Consider the following 13,718-nt stretch of genomic DNA (forward strand, 5'->3'; position numbering starts at 1 on the left):
GAGCTTCTTATTGTATCCCTAGCTCGAGGATGCCACGCCATGCAGATATGATTACAGAGAAGTGAACTGATCTTCACGTTTTGATCACACAAGTCCTGATGTTTAATCAGTGGTTACTAGAAATTTCTCTTTCTGGAACAACATTTTAGGAATCTCTTTGAACTCTTTTAGGGTGTTGGTACTTTTAGTAACCATGCATACCTGTGGGTGTGTATTTAATAGCAGCAGAAGATCCTGTAGTGCGTGTATTAACACTTTGTTGCACATTTGCATGAGTAGACTCATAGTTTTTTGTGTGTTGCTGCAGTCAAAGTCACCATTAAAGATTTATTTTTCTCGCTTTGCAAAGAATGCGTGTGACTCACAGCACACCTGACATTGTCAGGAAGTGTTATTTCTGCTCCACTAAATGCATGATAACACAAAGAAGTTTCTTATACTGTGAAAAAATTTTTTTTTTTTGTTGTGTCCTTGAGAGAATGTAATACTAAAGCATGTAAAGTATCATCTTGTGTACACTTGTGTACAGGGTATTGCTCTTACGGTGTTGTTTCCATGTGCTCCCATTTCAGAGCAGAAGCCCAAAGCACGGCGCCAGCACCCAGCACAGTATCGGCGACCAGGTCGACCACCTGTCCTTAGCCTCCCTGGAATCATTGGACACCATGTCTGAGGCTGAAGCGCCCACAACCTTCACCCGTGGCAGCCGGGTTCGTGCCAGCCTGCCTGTTGTGCGATCGGCCAATCAGACAAAGGACCGCTCACTAGGTATGCTGGATGTTATATTAGTTTTTGGGTTCATGGCAGTTCTGTTAGTTTGAGAAAATTCAGTTGACAATCTTGTAATGCTCTATTTCAAAATCCCCAAATAAATTTGCTATAAGGAAGTTCCTGTATCTGCCCTGTTAAAGACTCACAGCATTAACTAGCATTAGTAATGTTTGACACGTTCTTTTAGCATAACCTTGGCATAACTCTTTGTAATAGCTCCTAACCACAGTATGATGTCATTGTTTCACTAAAAGTCCAAATCTGTTCCTCTCACTCCATCCGTCTGCTAGTCTCCACCCTTCCTCCTTTCTCAACCTGAGCGCACAGTTTTGTTTTAATTAGTATTCATTTCTTCTGTAGTGAAAGATAGGAGAAAAGCATCCACAGTGTGCCAACGTGGTATTGACAGGATTAGAAACGGGTCGTCTTATCAACGTGCACGGTGCTACATTTGCATACATATGCAGCAAAGGCTCAGAGCTGTGCAGAATTAGGTGGCTGTGTTTGGCTGAGAGGGATGCAAAGTCTTAGAAAACTCTCCAAACAAAGTGTAGCGTCAGCGCAGCCTACAACTCGGCGAGGCGTCTGCCACGGGATAATAGGCAAGCATCTGAGAGACTTTTGACCAAAGTGAAAATGAATGAAACTGCAGGGTGTCGTATTCCTTTCCCGTGCCAGTAGTGCCTCTTGCTTTGTCTGAAAAGTTTTTCTACACATGCACGTACACATGTCCCATCATTCTCTGTCCTTCTATCAAAAACATCAAGACAGAGTGTTAAGACAGTGGGGGGTTATGGTGTGAGGAAAAAGGGGAGGAGAAAAAAAGGGGGGAGGTGGGGGGCACCACTTCACAACACTGTCCCTCCCACCACTGCCTCTCACACACATGCACACACACAGACAGGCACACGCTTCGCTTGGTCCCAGCAGACATTTGGGACTTTTAAGTGTCTTTTTGGTGTAGTAGCTTCTGGCTTTTTGAGAGCATCTTAACAGCGAGCAGAAAAACAGGGATTCCTTAAAACCTCAAACGTGAGTATCAAATTCATCCTTAAGTGTGGCATCAAGTGTATTGAATTTCTTCATTTTGCGGGTGCATTATAGTCGTCTGCCTTTTCGCTGCATTTCAATCGCTGCGATGAGCATATATTTCTAGACTTTATTTGTTTTAGACTTTTGTGTCTTACTGGAGAGATGTGGAAAAACTGTGCCCATTTGGTCAGAAAAACCCACTAGCTATTTGTTTCCAGTCCTCAGTGAAACCAGGTGCTCAGGAATGCAGCTGTTAAAACTGAGCTATTCAACTTTGTCATAGCAAATAAGAGTACAGAGGTGTGCACGATGCAATCTCAATCAATGGTGCTTTGTCATCAAATTCTTTCGCCCTAGTTGCGAACATCTGGATGAAAACTACACGGCCGTTAACGTAACAGCTCTCAGGGGAAAGATGAATTTATTCTGCAAATGGGCACTTTGTTAAGTTTTTCCAACACAGGAACCCAGACAGACCAGAGAGAGAAAGCAACGGATAGACTCAGCAATTTTATTTCCTGGATTTGCCCTCTCTCTCTCTCTCACTCTCTGTCTCACTCTGTCTCGTGGTGCATGTAGGATCTTGTATAATATTTCACCAACATCTGGTAGCTTTTACTGGCTAGCTCCTTTTATGGGGTTACACCAAGTAAAACCAAACCCTCCTCTCCTTAAAGCAAGTTATTTCCAGTGCACAAATGCACAAGTGACAATTTTGCCTCTGCAGCTAATGAAATGTGACATTTTGGATGATTTCTTATGAAATATGAGCAAAACAACAACACGAGCTGATTGAACTGCTTTGATCATTTCATTACGTTCTATTGTTGCCACTGATTGCCTGTGAAGATCAGCACAAAGCTGTTTGAGGTAATGAATCGCAGATTGAAAATAGAAATGTTTTTTTCCTGTTTCCTCCCCCCCCCCCCCCCCAGCACTGTTTATACAACTGCTCTGTAGGCGTGGCCATAAATTTTGTTCAAGAGCCATCTGTTTTTCTAAAGCACAGTACAAATGCCACACCCAGGGTTCAGAGGTTCAAGCTTTGGTCTGTTTGATGCACAACTTGTACTGATCCACCCCTAGTTTTGTCCTCTCTTCCTGACCCCACCCCCAAGCTCACTGCCTGTACCAAATAATTTATCCTGTGCAAGTGATAAGCAAAAGATTCAGCGCAGTGCATTACAAATATTTAGCAAAAGGCTGCACACAACATGATTACATTCATGCACTTTTGTTTTTGATGCTTTCCAAGCCACAGTTCAACTGAGAATAAATGCTGAAGCCCAATTCAGACTCTCTTATCCGTTCGGGACTGTGCAGGAGTTGATCCAAATTGCACCAAAACAAAAAAGAAGAAGAAAAAAAACACCGGGAACTTTTGAAAATTTGAGTCCGGCCAGTAATCTGCACTGAGCGGCCATGACCAGACGTGTCACATGGGCCCTTGCCAACTCTTTTTACAAGGCTGGAATTATGCTGTTAGATGTTTTATTTTATTTTATTTTTTTCACCATTGAAGGGTTTTTAAACCAACCCAAACTTCTACAAGCGTCCCTTTTTGTTTAACCACCACCACAGTTTTGGCATTGTTTACTGCACTAACATGAAATAACATAAGCCCAATGATTTTACTGCAATATATTGAGCATTCTTGCACAGTCAGTACTCTATACAGTAGCTCAACAGTAAAAGCAGACCACTGGTTTGTAATTGGAATAACACCGACACAATTTCAGTGAACTGCGTGAAATGTTCTATTTGTCTTGACAGATTAACACTGCGTGCAGGGCTGAAATTCTTCAGGCCTTTAGAAAACATATGGGAGTGAAACAATGCGTCACTGCTAATGCAAGTTATGGAATTCAAATAGGACTGTCTTAGTCACGGGAAACATTTGAAAGGACTAATCACCAAGTCTCCCTGCTTCCTGCCTTTAGGTGTACTGTACCTGCAGTACGGAGACGAGACCAAACAGATTCGCATGCCCAATGAGATCACCAGCATTGACACAATCAGAGCTCTCTTTGTCAGTGCCTTCCCGCAGCAGCTCAACATGAAGATGTTGGAGTCACCCAGTGTTGCCGTGTACGTCAAAGACGACATGAGGAACGTGTATTACGAACTTGCTGATGTCAGGTAAAGATGCACTGTGTTTGCATGTGATAAACATGGTAACAGAAACGGATCGGGAGCATGTATTTGCCATCGCATACTGTGTTTATTATTTCCTTAGGTCGATCTGATATTGTCGTGTTGGTGTTGCTCTTGGATCGATATAACTAATGTTGCAAGTGACCAATCACACGTGATGTCAAAGTTTTATGACATAGAAACAGCGTCACACAACACACCAAACCATAACCCCTTAACCATAACCGTAACTATAGTCCCGTAACCCTAACCCAAACCACGACACATCCTAACCCTCAAACCTAACCCTGACCCTAACCGCCCCCTTTTTGGATGTTTTTCCTGAGTGGACATCGGCAGTTTTCTTCCCCAAGTCACAAAGCTATGACATCATAACAATGTGATTGGTCAGATGCAATGTTGATCCTGTACAAACATCATTATGGAACAATGTGAGGATATCGGATAGACCTATTTCCATTTACCCACTGTGAACACTTTCCATCCTCTTCCTTCTTCAGCTCTCCCTGAACAGGAAATGTCACTGGTCAGGAAATGGGCTCACTTCCACTTTCCTTCAATGTTAAAGAGAAAGTTAAAAAAAAAAAGAGCATTAACTGTAAACAAACTAAGGTTTACTTTTAGCTGACTTTGATACCTTTCCTGGTGGTTGTTGCCAGTCTTAATGAAAAAATTTGACTTTGCAAATCTTTAAGAAATATTTGCTTTTTTTTTAAAAGCTCTCATTGCTTCATTTATAAACATACATACCAGTACTATCCTACTTTGATATTCACCTGCATGTCTTATCAGTAATACAGCAGATTCTGTCTTCTGAGAAAGCAGGCAGCCATTTGTTGTAGTTGTTTTTCAGAAGGAAAGGCTTTACTCTTGAAGGCATACGAACTTTGCCCTTTGCCTGCAGAGCTCCTGCTCAAGTGCAATGTGTACTTTGTGAGTAATATTTTATCAGGGCTGTAAAAAAAATTGTCTCGTCGTAGCTTAAGGGCTGTACGGGCGACCATAATGCCATAGTTAAATTGAGCCCAGGACATGAAACAGCAGGTGTGCTCTCAGTTCATGTAGCAAGATAGTATTAGTTAATATTTTTATGGATTTTGAATATTTAGAGAGAATGTCAGGTAATAGCGAACAGTCAGAGCCTCTGTCGGGGTATGTGCCCTTGGTGGGGCTGTTGCAGAGAACCCGACTGAGGCAGGATCGGCCGCTGTCTGATGGCGATATCTGGGCTAAATTCTTACCACTGAGCACCTCTTCCTCCTACAGGAACATCACAGACCACTCCTGCCTGAAGGTTTACCACAAAGATCCAGCACAGGCATTCAACCATGGACCCCGACCTACCAATGGCGATGTCAGGGTGAGTACTTTACTGTCCACAGCACAGCAGTGAAATTGTCTCATTAAAAGCGGCAGCTGAGTAGAGAAAAGATTTGCTGCAGATAGAATAGCGAGCCCGGTCTCCGGTTTCTCACATCTTGTATGCAGTAAAGGGAAGGAATGTCCCCCTGCCTCTTGTTAATCTCTTCAGAGGGGGTCTTGTATTGTTCTCCCAGGGGCCTGCGTTTGGCCGTCCTCTACACGCTCTGGTGCGACTTGTTTAAGGGACAATTGGACTCAGCTCTCAGGACTATTTCCTCTCTGAATTCTTCCTCCCAATATCTGCTCTAATCTCTTTTCTTTTATTCTGATTCTATCTTGTTTATTTCCTGCTGATGTAACAAACTAAAACCCCCAAAGAGCCTTTTTTTTCGTCTACTGTTCCTCCTCAGATCCGCTCCTCTAATCTGCCCTGACCAGTCATCTGTCCTCGCTTTGTCCGTCTGCCAGTTACAGTTAGCATTTTGGCACAATTGCTTTGCTTTAAATATTAACCCCCGCTATACTAACACTACATGCAGTGCTGCGTATGGTCACCTAAGTTTAAAGTGAAATTGGTTAAGTTTAAAGGAGTGATGAGGCAGCTAAGGTGATGGTTTTAAGAGCTCTTCATTCAGATGCCACAGTGACATTGAGGTGCTGCAGAAATTCTTTTTTATTCTTTGCTGCTGACAGGCAAGTTGCTGACTTTCTCCAATCGGGTCCTTCAAAGGGAGGCGAATAAAAGACGGCTCTTCAAAAAAAAAAAAGATGGCTAAATAAGATACTGAAAAAGTGAAAAGGGGAATCTTACTTTGAGAGCTTAAAAGTTTCAAAGTACATCAGCAGAAAAACTCCAATTGTGTAGAGAAGTTTTTCCCCAACTTTTTTTTTTTTTTTTGCTGTTGTTGAAATTCTGGTTCTCGTCGAAACTGCAGGTGTTAAAAAAAGAGCTTGGAACTCGATGAACTGAAATGTATGAAGCAACTTCTTAAAGGTTCCTATGCAAACACAGTGCAATGCTAACATAAAGAAAAAGATTGTTGCCGTCATTTTTTAACCCAGCAGCAGCTGACCCAGATACAGAGGATGGCTGTGGGGTGGTGTTTTAAGTGTAAACACTACAGAAAACTACCTAAAATGCCATTTATTGATTCCCACTCGAGAGTTTGCTTCTATTGCAGTCAAGTCGCTTTATTTAAATACAACAACAGAGGTTGATGAACGTGCTCCGCATCAAGCAAGCTGTTAAGCTGTTGGCAAACTTCCCTTCCTTTACAAACATATTGAAAAGCTCTAAGACTCAACACAGTTTTCAACGTAATATTTATCAGCCTCTCTATTCTTGGCAGTGTTAAAAATTCAACCTCTTTTATTGAGGAAATAGAAAATTGGCTGCACAAAGGAAAAAAAGGGTGTCGCTAGGGCTTAATTAGCACCTGTTCAAACACTGTTTCACTGAAGGTGCACCTCACATGTGTTTGGGCCGTAGAGAATGCCCTCGCCTTGCAGGGATGCCAGGCCTCAGATCTGATTCAAATTGAGATCTGCAGTCATCTCGGCTATCGATTTGAAAATGTCTGGCAAGCGAAACTTGCATAGAGCTGTCTCTGGTTATAAAAACAACTGCTGCAATAATACGAGTTGGATAGATGTACACAGGAATGGACACGTAACTTGATAAACTTCAGGCGGTCAAATAACTCTCCTGCAATTGCATTTCAAAAGTTTGACTCATTAATCTTTACTGATACATATATTTATATATGTATGGGATAGTGCCTCAAGCTTTGCTTTGAATTCATACAGTATAGTCAATAGTGGCTGTCGACAGAGACAGTATGTACACACCAGTTAAGAAGATGTTTTGGAAACAGTAGCTGAGTTATTAGCTAGCCTCTGATTTGCTCTCCTAAAAACAATCCACCATTTTTTCTTTTGTCTTTGTCCAAAAAAAGATGACAGCTCATCTTGTGTCAACTTACAATTCTAATAATTAGTGTTTTCTTTCACCAACACCATTTAGTGCCCTACAGCACATCCGCATAGTACACTCAGCCATTCGATCAGCTCTTTAAATATTTACAACTTTCTTCACGAACATTGCAGCACGACTCTTCTTTATCTGGCCTGCTTTGTTCGCTGTGAGGCTCTGAAACGTCTGTGAATTAGTCGGGAAACTCGCTCCAACTCTGACAGGCCAAGAGATTGAGGCAACTTTTGTTAACTCCTACTAGACATGCCGCTCTCATAATTGGAAGCTTAAGAGACTGATGGAGAAAGGAGAAAGGTCTGGGAGATAAATTGCATCTTTTTTGCCTGATATGGTTTTGCGTGTGCTTGTTTTTCGAGCTTCTACTTCTTTGTTTTGTCACAAAGCAAGGAGATCTCTGTACTGTAGGGATATTTTTAGATGTTTTGGTCGGTGTTTCAAAGGTGCAACATCTTTTTGGGATTAAGAGCTGATGCCTTTTGGCTAAAAATGTTCTTATATGGCTTTGCAGGGATTGGAAAAGCAGTCAGATGTTATTTAGGGCTTCAGAGTGTGCACCTTAAAAAGTAGAAGTCTTTATGGTTTTGTGACGGTCAGCAGTGGCTCTTTGCGCTGAAGTCTTAGTGTTTTGCTGCTTGGTCGGACTTGTTGCAGTCATATTTACTGCTGCGTGAACTTTCCCTGCTACAAAGTTTCTTTCTTTTTACTGTTGTCACCACAGCCAAGCCTGAGCTCTTTTGTTACTGTATTCTCTGTGTGCATTTGTTGTTTTCCAGTTCACACCTACTCTTGCACACACAAGGGTCACACCCACTTTATTGTTCACCTCACTGTGCTAATCTTTGTTGGCACTCTGGGAAGTAATAAATAATGACGAGACTGAAAACACAAAAACTTTGCGTTACGTTTTTGACTTGTCTTGACTTTTAGGTGAGACCTGTGAGTCATACGTCGGACAAACAATAGTTTGTGTGTTTGACGGGAATAGAAAGTTAGACTGGAAAACAGATTCGATTCATACCCACTTGTGACACCCTCTAGGAGAGTGTGTATCCATGAATTCTGTCTGTGTTTATAATTTAGGTTTCAAATGTGCTTGTACATGTTTAGTTCAGTAAAGAAGAGAGCGAGAGAAAAACAAACAAACTAAAGAAAACCCAATCTAAAATGAAATGACTTTTATTGTTTTGTTGCTTGTTCTTTCTGAGCCGATATCAAATTTCCATTATTGCTTTCACTGCATGGCTGGCCAAGGGTGCATGTTGCATATCAAGTAACTTTTTGTTTGCAGAGGAAATAATTTAATTCTTTTTTATCCGTTAAGCAAAACACAGTCTTGCCTTATGCAAGGTGTCAAAATAAAAGTAGAGGAAGTAATGTAAAGACTGAACACTGTGTACCTTTAAGACTTTTGCACTGACTATTCTTCTATATCCCTTAACCAAGAAAAGTGTTCCAATTAATTGAGGTTAGGTTTTTGCACGTTAGCCTTCAAAGAGCTTTAAGGTGGTTGAGCTAAAGAACTGTGGACTGTATTTGCTATTCAGACAGACAGATACTGTTGCAAATTAGCCAAGGTACTGTCTAACCCCGAAGGCTTCCATGAACCTCTGGTAGAAAGCCATAGTCTTATCTCCTGGAGCACATTTGCAACACTTAACCTCACCTTCTTTCAAAAAGCAGAAACTGTGCAGTTTTTTTTAACAGGGAGAATAGTCTTTACTTCTTCATGCAATATTGTTTTATATGGAAGCCTGTGGGCACGATATCAAGGGCTTAGAGTGATATGCTGTGTGTCCAGGAACTATTTTCTACTTCTGGGAAAATTTGCTGACAGTATATATTCTTTGAAAAGCAACAGTGTAAGATAGATAGATGTTTTTGTTTTAAGGGCAGCTCCAGTCTAAAGTTACAAGACCTACACAAAGTAAGAAGTAACTGAAGTTGACAGAAATATGCATCTTTAATTTAAGATTTTCTACTAAAAGAAGGAACTTTTTGTGTACTTATATATATTAAATCATTTTTTTTGGGTGTTTTTATGATTTTTTTTCTTTTTTCTAGATGCACAGTGAAATGGCACTTGCCGGCCGTGATGGCCAGCCCCCTCTAAGGCATCCTCCCATGGTTCCCCCGTCCCACCACCCAATGCAAGCAGCACTCCCCCCAACGCCCCACTCTATGCCTCCATCCCCCTCCAGAATCCCATTTGGCCCACGGCAGGGCTCTTTACCTGGGAGCGCCACCATCCCAAGGGACAGAATCTCCAATGCCAACCCACCGGCCCGCTCCAACTCTCCTTGTCCCAGCGCCATCCTAGAGAGACGAGATGTCAAGCCAGATGAGGATATGGCTGGAAAGAGCCACACTCTTTCTAGAGGGAATGAGGGCTTGTACGCAGATCCATACCTCCTCCAAGAGGGACGAATGGGCATTGCTGCAGCACATGGACCACACCCCAGCCCTGGTCTTGATGGTCCAGAGCATGCCATGGGGGGATTTCACCGTGCCTCCATCCGCTCCACGAGTTCTTATGGTGGACCTAGCCCTACAGACACTATAGATCACCCCTCTCTGTACAGGCAGAAGTCCAGAAACAGCCAGCTGCCGACTTTGGGTTCTAAGACACCTCCGCCATCCCCTCATCGGATGACTGAGGTACGAATGATTGACATCCATGGTGGACCTCCTCATGGCATGCCATCTCATAGTGTTACCATGGAGAGAAGCTCGCCTGTGCGCCAGTCCTTCAGGAAGGAAGAAGTAACTGGGACAAAGCCACGGAACAGCATGGGCTCACCTGTGGTTCCAGACCTCCAGGGGCCAATCCCAGCTGCCAGTGACCATCAGACACGGTAAGCTAGCAGAGGACACAGTGTTGCATATAGTAGCTGGGGGGGGGGGGGTTGTTAAAATAACTACCGAGACATTGCATGGGAGCATGGACTAACTCTGCATCCCAGTGTCACCCTAACCATGAACTGCTGCTTTCCAGTACCTGGTCTGACTCTGTTTCATCATCCATGCGTGAAGAATAAATATAACCTGCCCTCTCACTGTCTTCAGCATAAAGATCTGCACATGAAGCACATTTTGATGAGTTTGGTTTGTGTATATAGCCAGCTCTTGCTTATCTTGCTAACTCGAATTCTGGAGCTGATATTGTTGATGAGCGTGTAAGCCCAGGCATAGCTACCACTAGTGAAACAGGATAGTATCTAAAGGCTCTATTAATCAGTGTATATTTAAACAAGAACACCCCTTACAGACTCTATTCAGTTTCAGTTAATCTAACAGATATTTTAGTACCTGGGTTAGGTTTGTCTTCTCAGACTGAGAGCACATAAACACAGAAAGGGTGCAAGAGGGATGCTGGCCTCTTAGCAATGCTTAACTAGAAAGGAGGGTACATGGGCTCTGTGTGTAACTTGGAAACCCAAAGCAAATACTGGCCAGGTTGAAAAAGTATTTGAAATGGCCAGTCATGCAGATCAGGCCAGACCACCTGGGAAGCCCAAAACCTCCATTAGAAATGCCCTGGGAATATCTGAAAGAGTGAAGGAATTTGATTGGGAAAGTACCATGCTTCACTTTCAAAATAAACTGTAGGTGTCATAGAATATACTCGTGTAAAATATTGTGGTCATTGTTGTATTCACATAGACTTTGTGTCTGCACTGTGTCCTTAACATGCCCCGTGCCTCAAGATAAATTATGAATAGAACAGAATAGCCCTTTATTGTCACTGTACATGTGCAATGAAATCGTGGGTGCTCCAAACAGACTCTGCAGGAAATATAAATAGCAAGACAACATAAATAAATGACAAAACAAGATGAAAGCACACTAAATAAGGCACATCTTATGTGCCTTATAAAGCAAAAGTAGTTCTGTTGCCAGTTCCCTCACCTGCCTACAGTGTAGGCTTTCTTAAGGCAGTGTCATACAGTTCAAATAATCCTTTCACTCTCTTTTTGGCAGTCACTACATGTGACTCAGTCAAAAAAACAATATGACCCGAGCACCTTGGGTGTCAAGCTTAGGCTTGTCAAGAAGTTGTCCGTCTTGTTTATTCTATTTGGACACGAGCTTTTGGGGTTTTTACATTTTTGTTTTATTTGTAATTCAGAAACGATTCATATTTACCAGAGACAACATTTACTTGTGGCATATTGCAAATCAATTCCAAAACAAAAGAAAAATCTCTGCTGTGTAATCATCTCACAAAATGGCAAAACGTTTCATGGTTAGGTGATTAAAAGCGATTGATTATTCTGTTTACAACCCTCCCGTTTTCATTCTGAGCTAATATTTGCTCCAGTGGCAGCTGTCATATCCAATAGGCCTCGGTGTTGAAAGCAGAATTTTTTGATGTGTCTGCAGAGAACGAATGAAGGCTATGGAACAACAGATTGCCAGCTTGACTGGTCTTGTTCAGCATGCACTTTTAAAGGGCCCAAACACTAGTGGCACCAAGGAGCCTCTAAGGTAAGCAATCACAGTATAGGCCAGAGTGGAGGCATCGGGTGAAATGGACTTTTCAAAAGAAAAGCCTTGTGATTCAGTCAGAGGAGGAAGGATAAATTATCCCTTCAATAATGGCCATATCAGACACTCAGGTAAAATAGTGTCTGCTAAAAAGGAAATCGGTTTGAATGTGAATCTGTTATCGAAGCCTTTTGCCCTCTAGATAAATGGCCACTATTGTTCATCTGGCTGCTTTTCAGCTCTTTATCTTCTTTATTTATTTATATTGTTTGGAAATGTTTGCTTGACGCCTAGTCTAAAATGTCTGCTGTGAATTTGAATGTAGCTACTGTATGCACTGATGATGAAGCTTGTTAACATCATTAACATCATTTTAACCTTTCTGGTTTGTCAGTCTGCTCCATCATTCTTTATTTTAACTTGTTTGTCCTTACTAATATCGAGCTGTAAATCTAAAGTGCTGCAAAGTGCTGTTTATTTCTGTTACACAAACTCTTGTAAGATAAATTTCTCTCTGACTGCAGCGAGAGACCCCCGAAGACATCATCTCCAGCCCACAGTGCTCATAGTTCAGGTTAGTATCTCTTCTATTATGTGGGATTTCTGGAGTTTTTTTCTTTTTAGTTGATATAAATGCCATAATATCATGTGCAGACAAGCCCACACATCAGTGTCAGTCAGCAGTCTGCAATGAACAGCACTGGAGGGAGGAAAAACAAAGTCAGGCTTCTTTGCTTGTCATCAGTTCATATTTCCTTGCACTCCTTTACCCAGTTCATCCAGTTTAATAGGAGTTAAGAGACAAGAGCCAGCGCAGCTAACACAAGCCCCTCAAAGCACTACTTAAAACAAGATGCTATTACTTCTCAAGCCTGCCAAGATGATTCAGCGATTCAATCTCCGCGCCGCAGCGTTCTGCGGCCAGACCTTAGCTTGATAAAAAGATCTGCAACCTCACCAGTGGCGAAGCACAAACACAACGCTATTTATGTGTCTTGAAAGCTAAGCTCGTGTCTCAAGAAACATTTCATGGAGTATGTAGTTTTCAGAGGGATTTACTTGTCATGCTGTGTTTGAGCAAATCTTCAAAACATCAGAAAAGTTACAGGGTCTTCTTTGATCTCGCCAGACAGCCTCTAACATGAAAAAACGTGAGGATATTCGTTTAATCCCTCACATGCTTCTTGATTGTCACCACCCAGCATGTCCTTCTTTCAAAATATACATTGTAACCAGTAGTTCAGGTCTGTTCACGCTGTAAATAGATTTGGGGGATTACAAAGACAAAAGTGTGCTCTTTCACTGCGTCATGGTATATGTCAAAAAGAATTTAGGGAGCACTGGTAAGTTTCTCTTAACTAAAATGGATGGACACTACTTTCTTTGTATTTTTTTGTGTTTAAAGGATTGGCTGCTCTTAATTACACGAAAAAATTTGTACTTGCCTCTTCTGGTATCCATTCTTGCAGATGGTTTTCACATTTGCCTCAAATATACAGAGACAGACATTCATTTCATAATTCTGATAAAAATACAGCACAAATGCGTCCTTTCAGAAAGAATTTCCAAGTTACTGTGGATAATACACAGACCTTGAAACTGCTCTCTACCAGAAAATTGGCCCAACTTCAACTATTTATATAGTGAACTAAGATTCCAGGTTAATTGACACACATTTTTGAAAAGATATGTTACTGTAAAACTCAGTGCATGCAGTGTTAATTTAGCTACACAGGACACAAAGTCAAGCTCAGCTGACCTCACTGTCATCCCACATCAGCTGACACCTCTGCTGATATCCTCATGACTAGTTTCAGGTTTATTTAAAAAGGACAATGCACGATAATTAAGATGAGCACTTGGATCCTGTAACTGCAGTCCCTGATGGCATTCATATATGTTAAAAGAAAAAAAAATGGAA

The 13,718-nt window shown here is 41.7% G+C and overlaps 1 protein-coding gene across 20 annotated transcripts in view; it reads left to right on the top strand.

Moving 5' to 3' along the window:
* kiaa1217 (KIAA1217 ortholog) overlaps positions 1 to 13,718 on the top strand; it is a 138,758-nt gene that overhangs the window by 110,748 nt on the left and 14,292 nt on the right. For 18 of the 20 annotated variants that reach the window (XM_085287029.1, XM_085287031.1, XM_085287025.1 and 15 more), the window contains 6 exons: positions 573 to 768; positions 3,744 to 3,942; positions 5,224 to 5,317; positions 9,374 to 10,164; positions 11,693 to 11,797; positions 12,322 to 12,371. In XM_085287029.1, coding sequence (XP_085143155.1) covers positions 573 to 768; positions 3,744 to 3,942; positions 5,224 to 5,317; positions 9,374 to 10,164; positions 11,693 to 11,797; positions 12,322 to 12,371 — 1,435 coding nt within the window. Of the gene's footprint in view, positions 1 to 572; positions 769 to 1,656; positions 1,804 to 3,743; positions 3,943 to 5,223; positions 5,318 to 9,373; positions 10,165 to 11,692; positions 11,798 to 12,321; positions 12,372 to 13,718 lie in introns of those variants that run through there. The other 2 variants (XM_085287037.1, XM_085287024.1) reach the window with 2 other exon arrangements.

Source organism: Mchenga conophoros, linkage group LG9 (genome assembly GCF_057382185.1).
Source record: "Mchenga conophoros isolate Kocher_MC1m ecotype Shallow Benthic linkage group LG9, M_conophoros_male_GT1.1, whole genome shotgun sequence".
Classification (NCBI taxonomy): Eukaryota; Metazoa; Chordata; class Actinopteri; order Cichliformes; family Cichlidae; genus Mchenga; species Mchenga conophoros.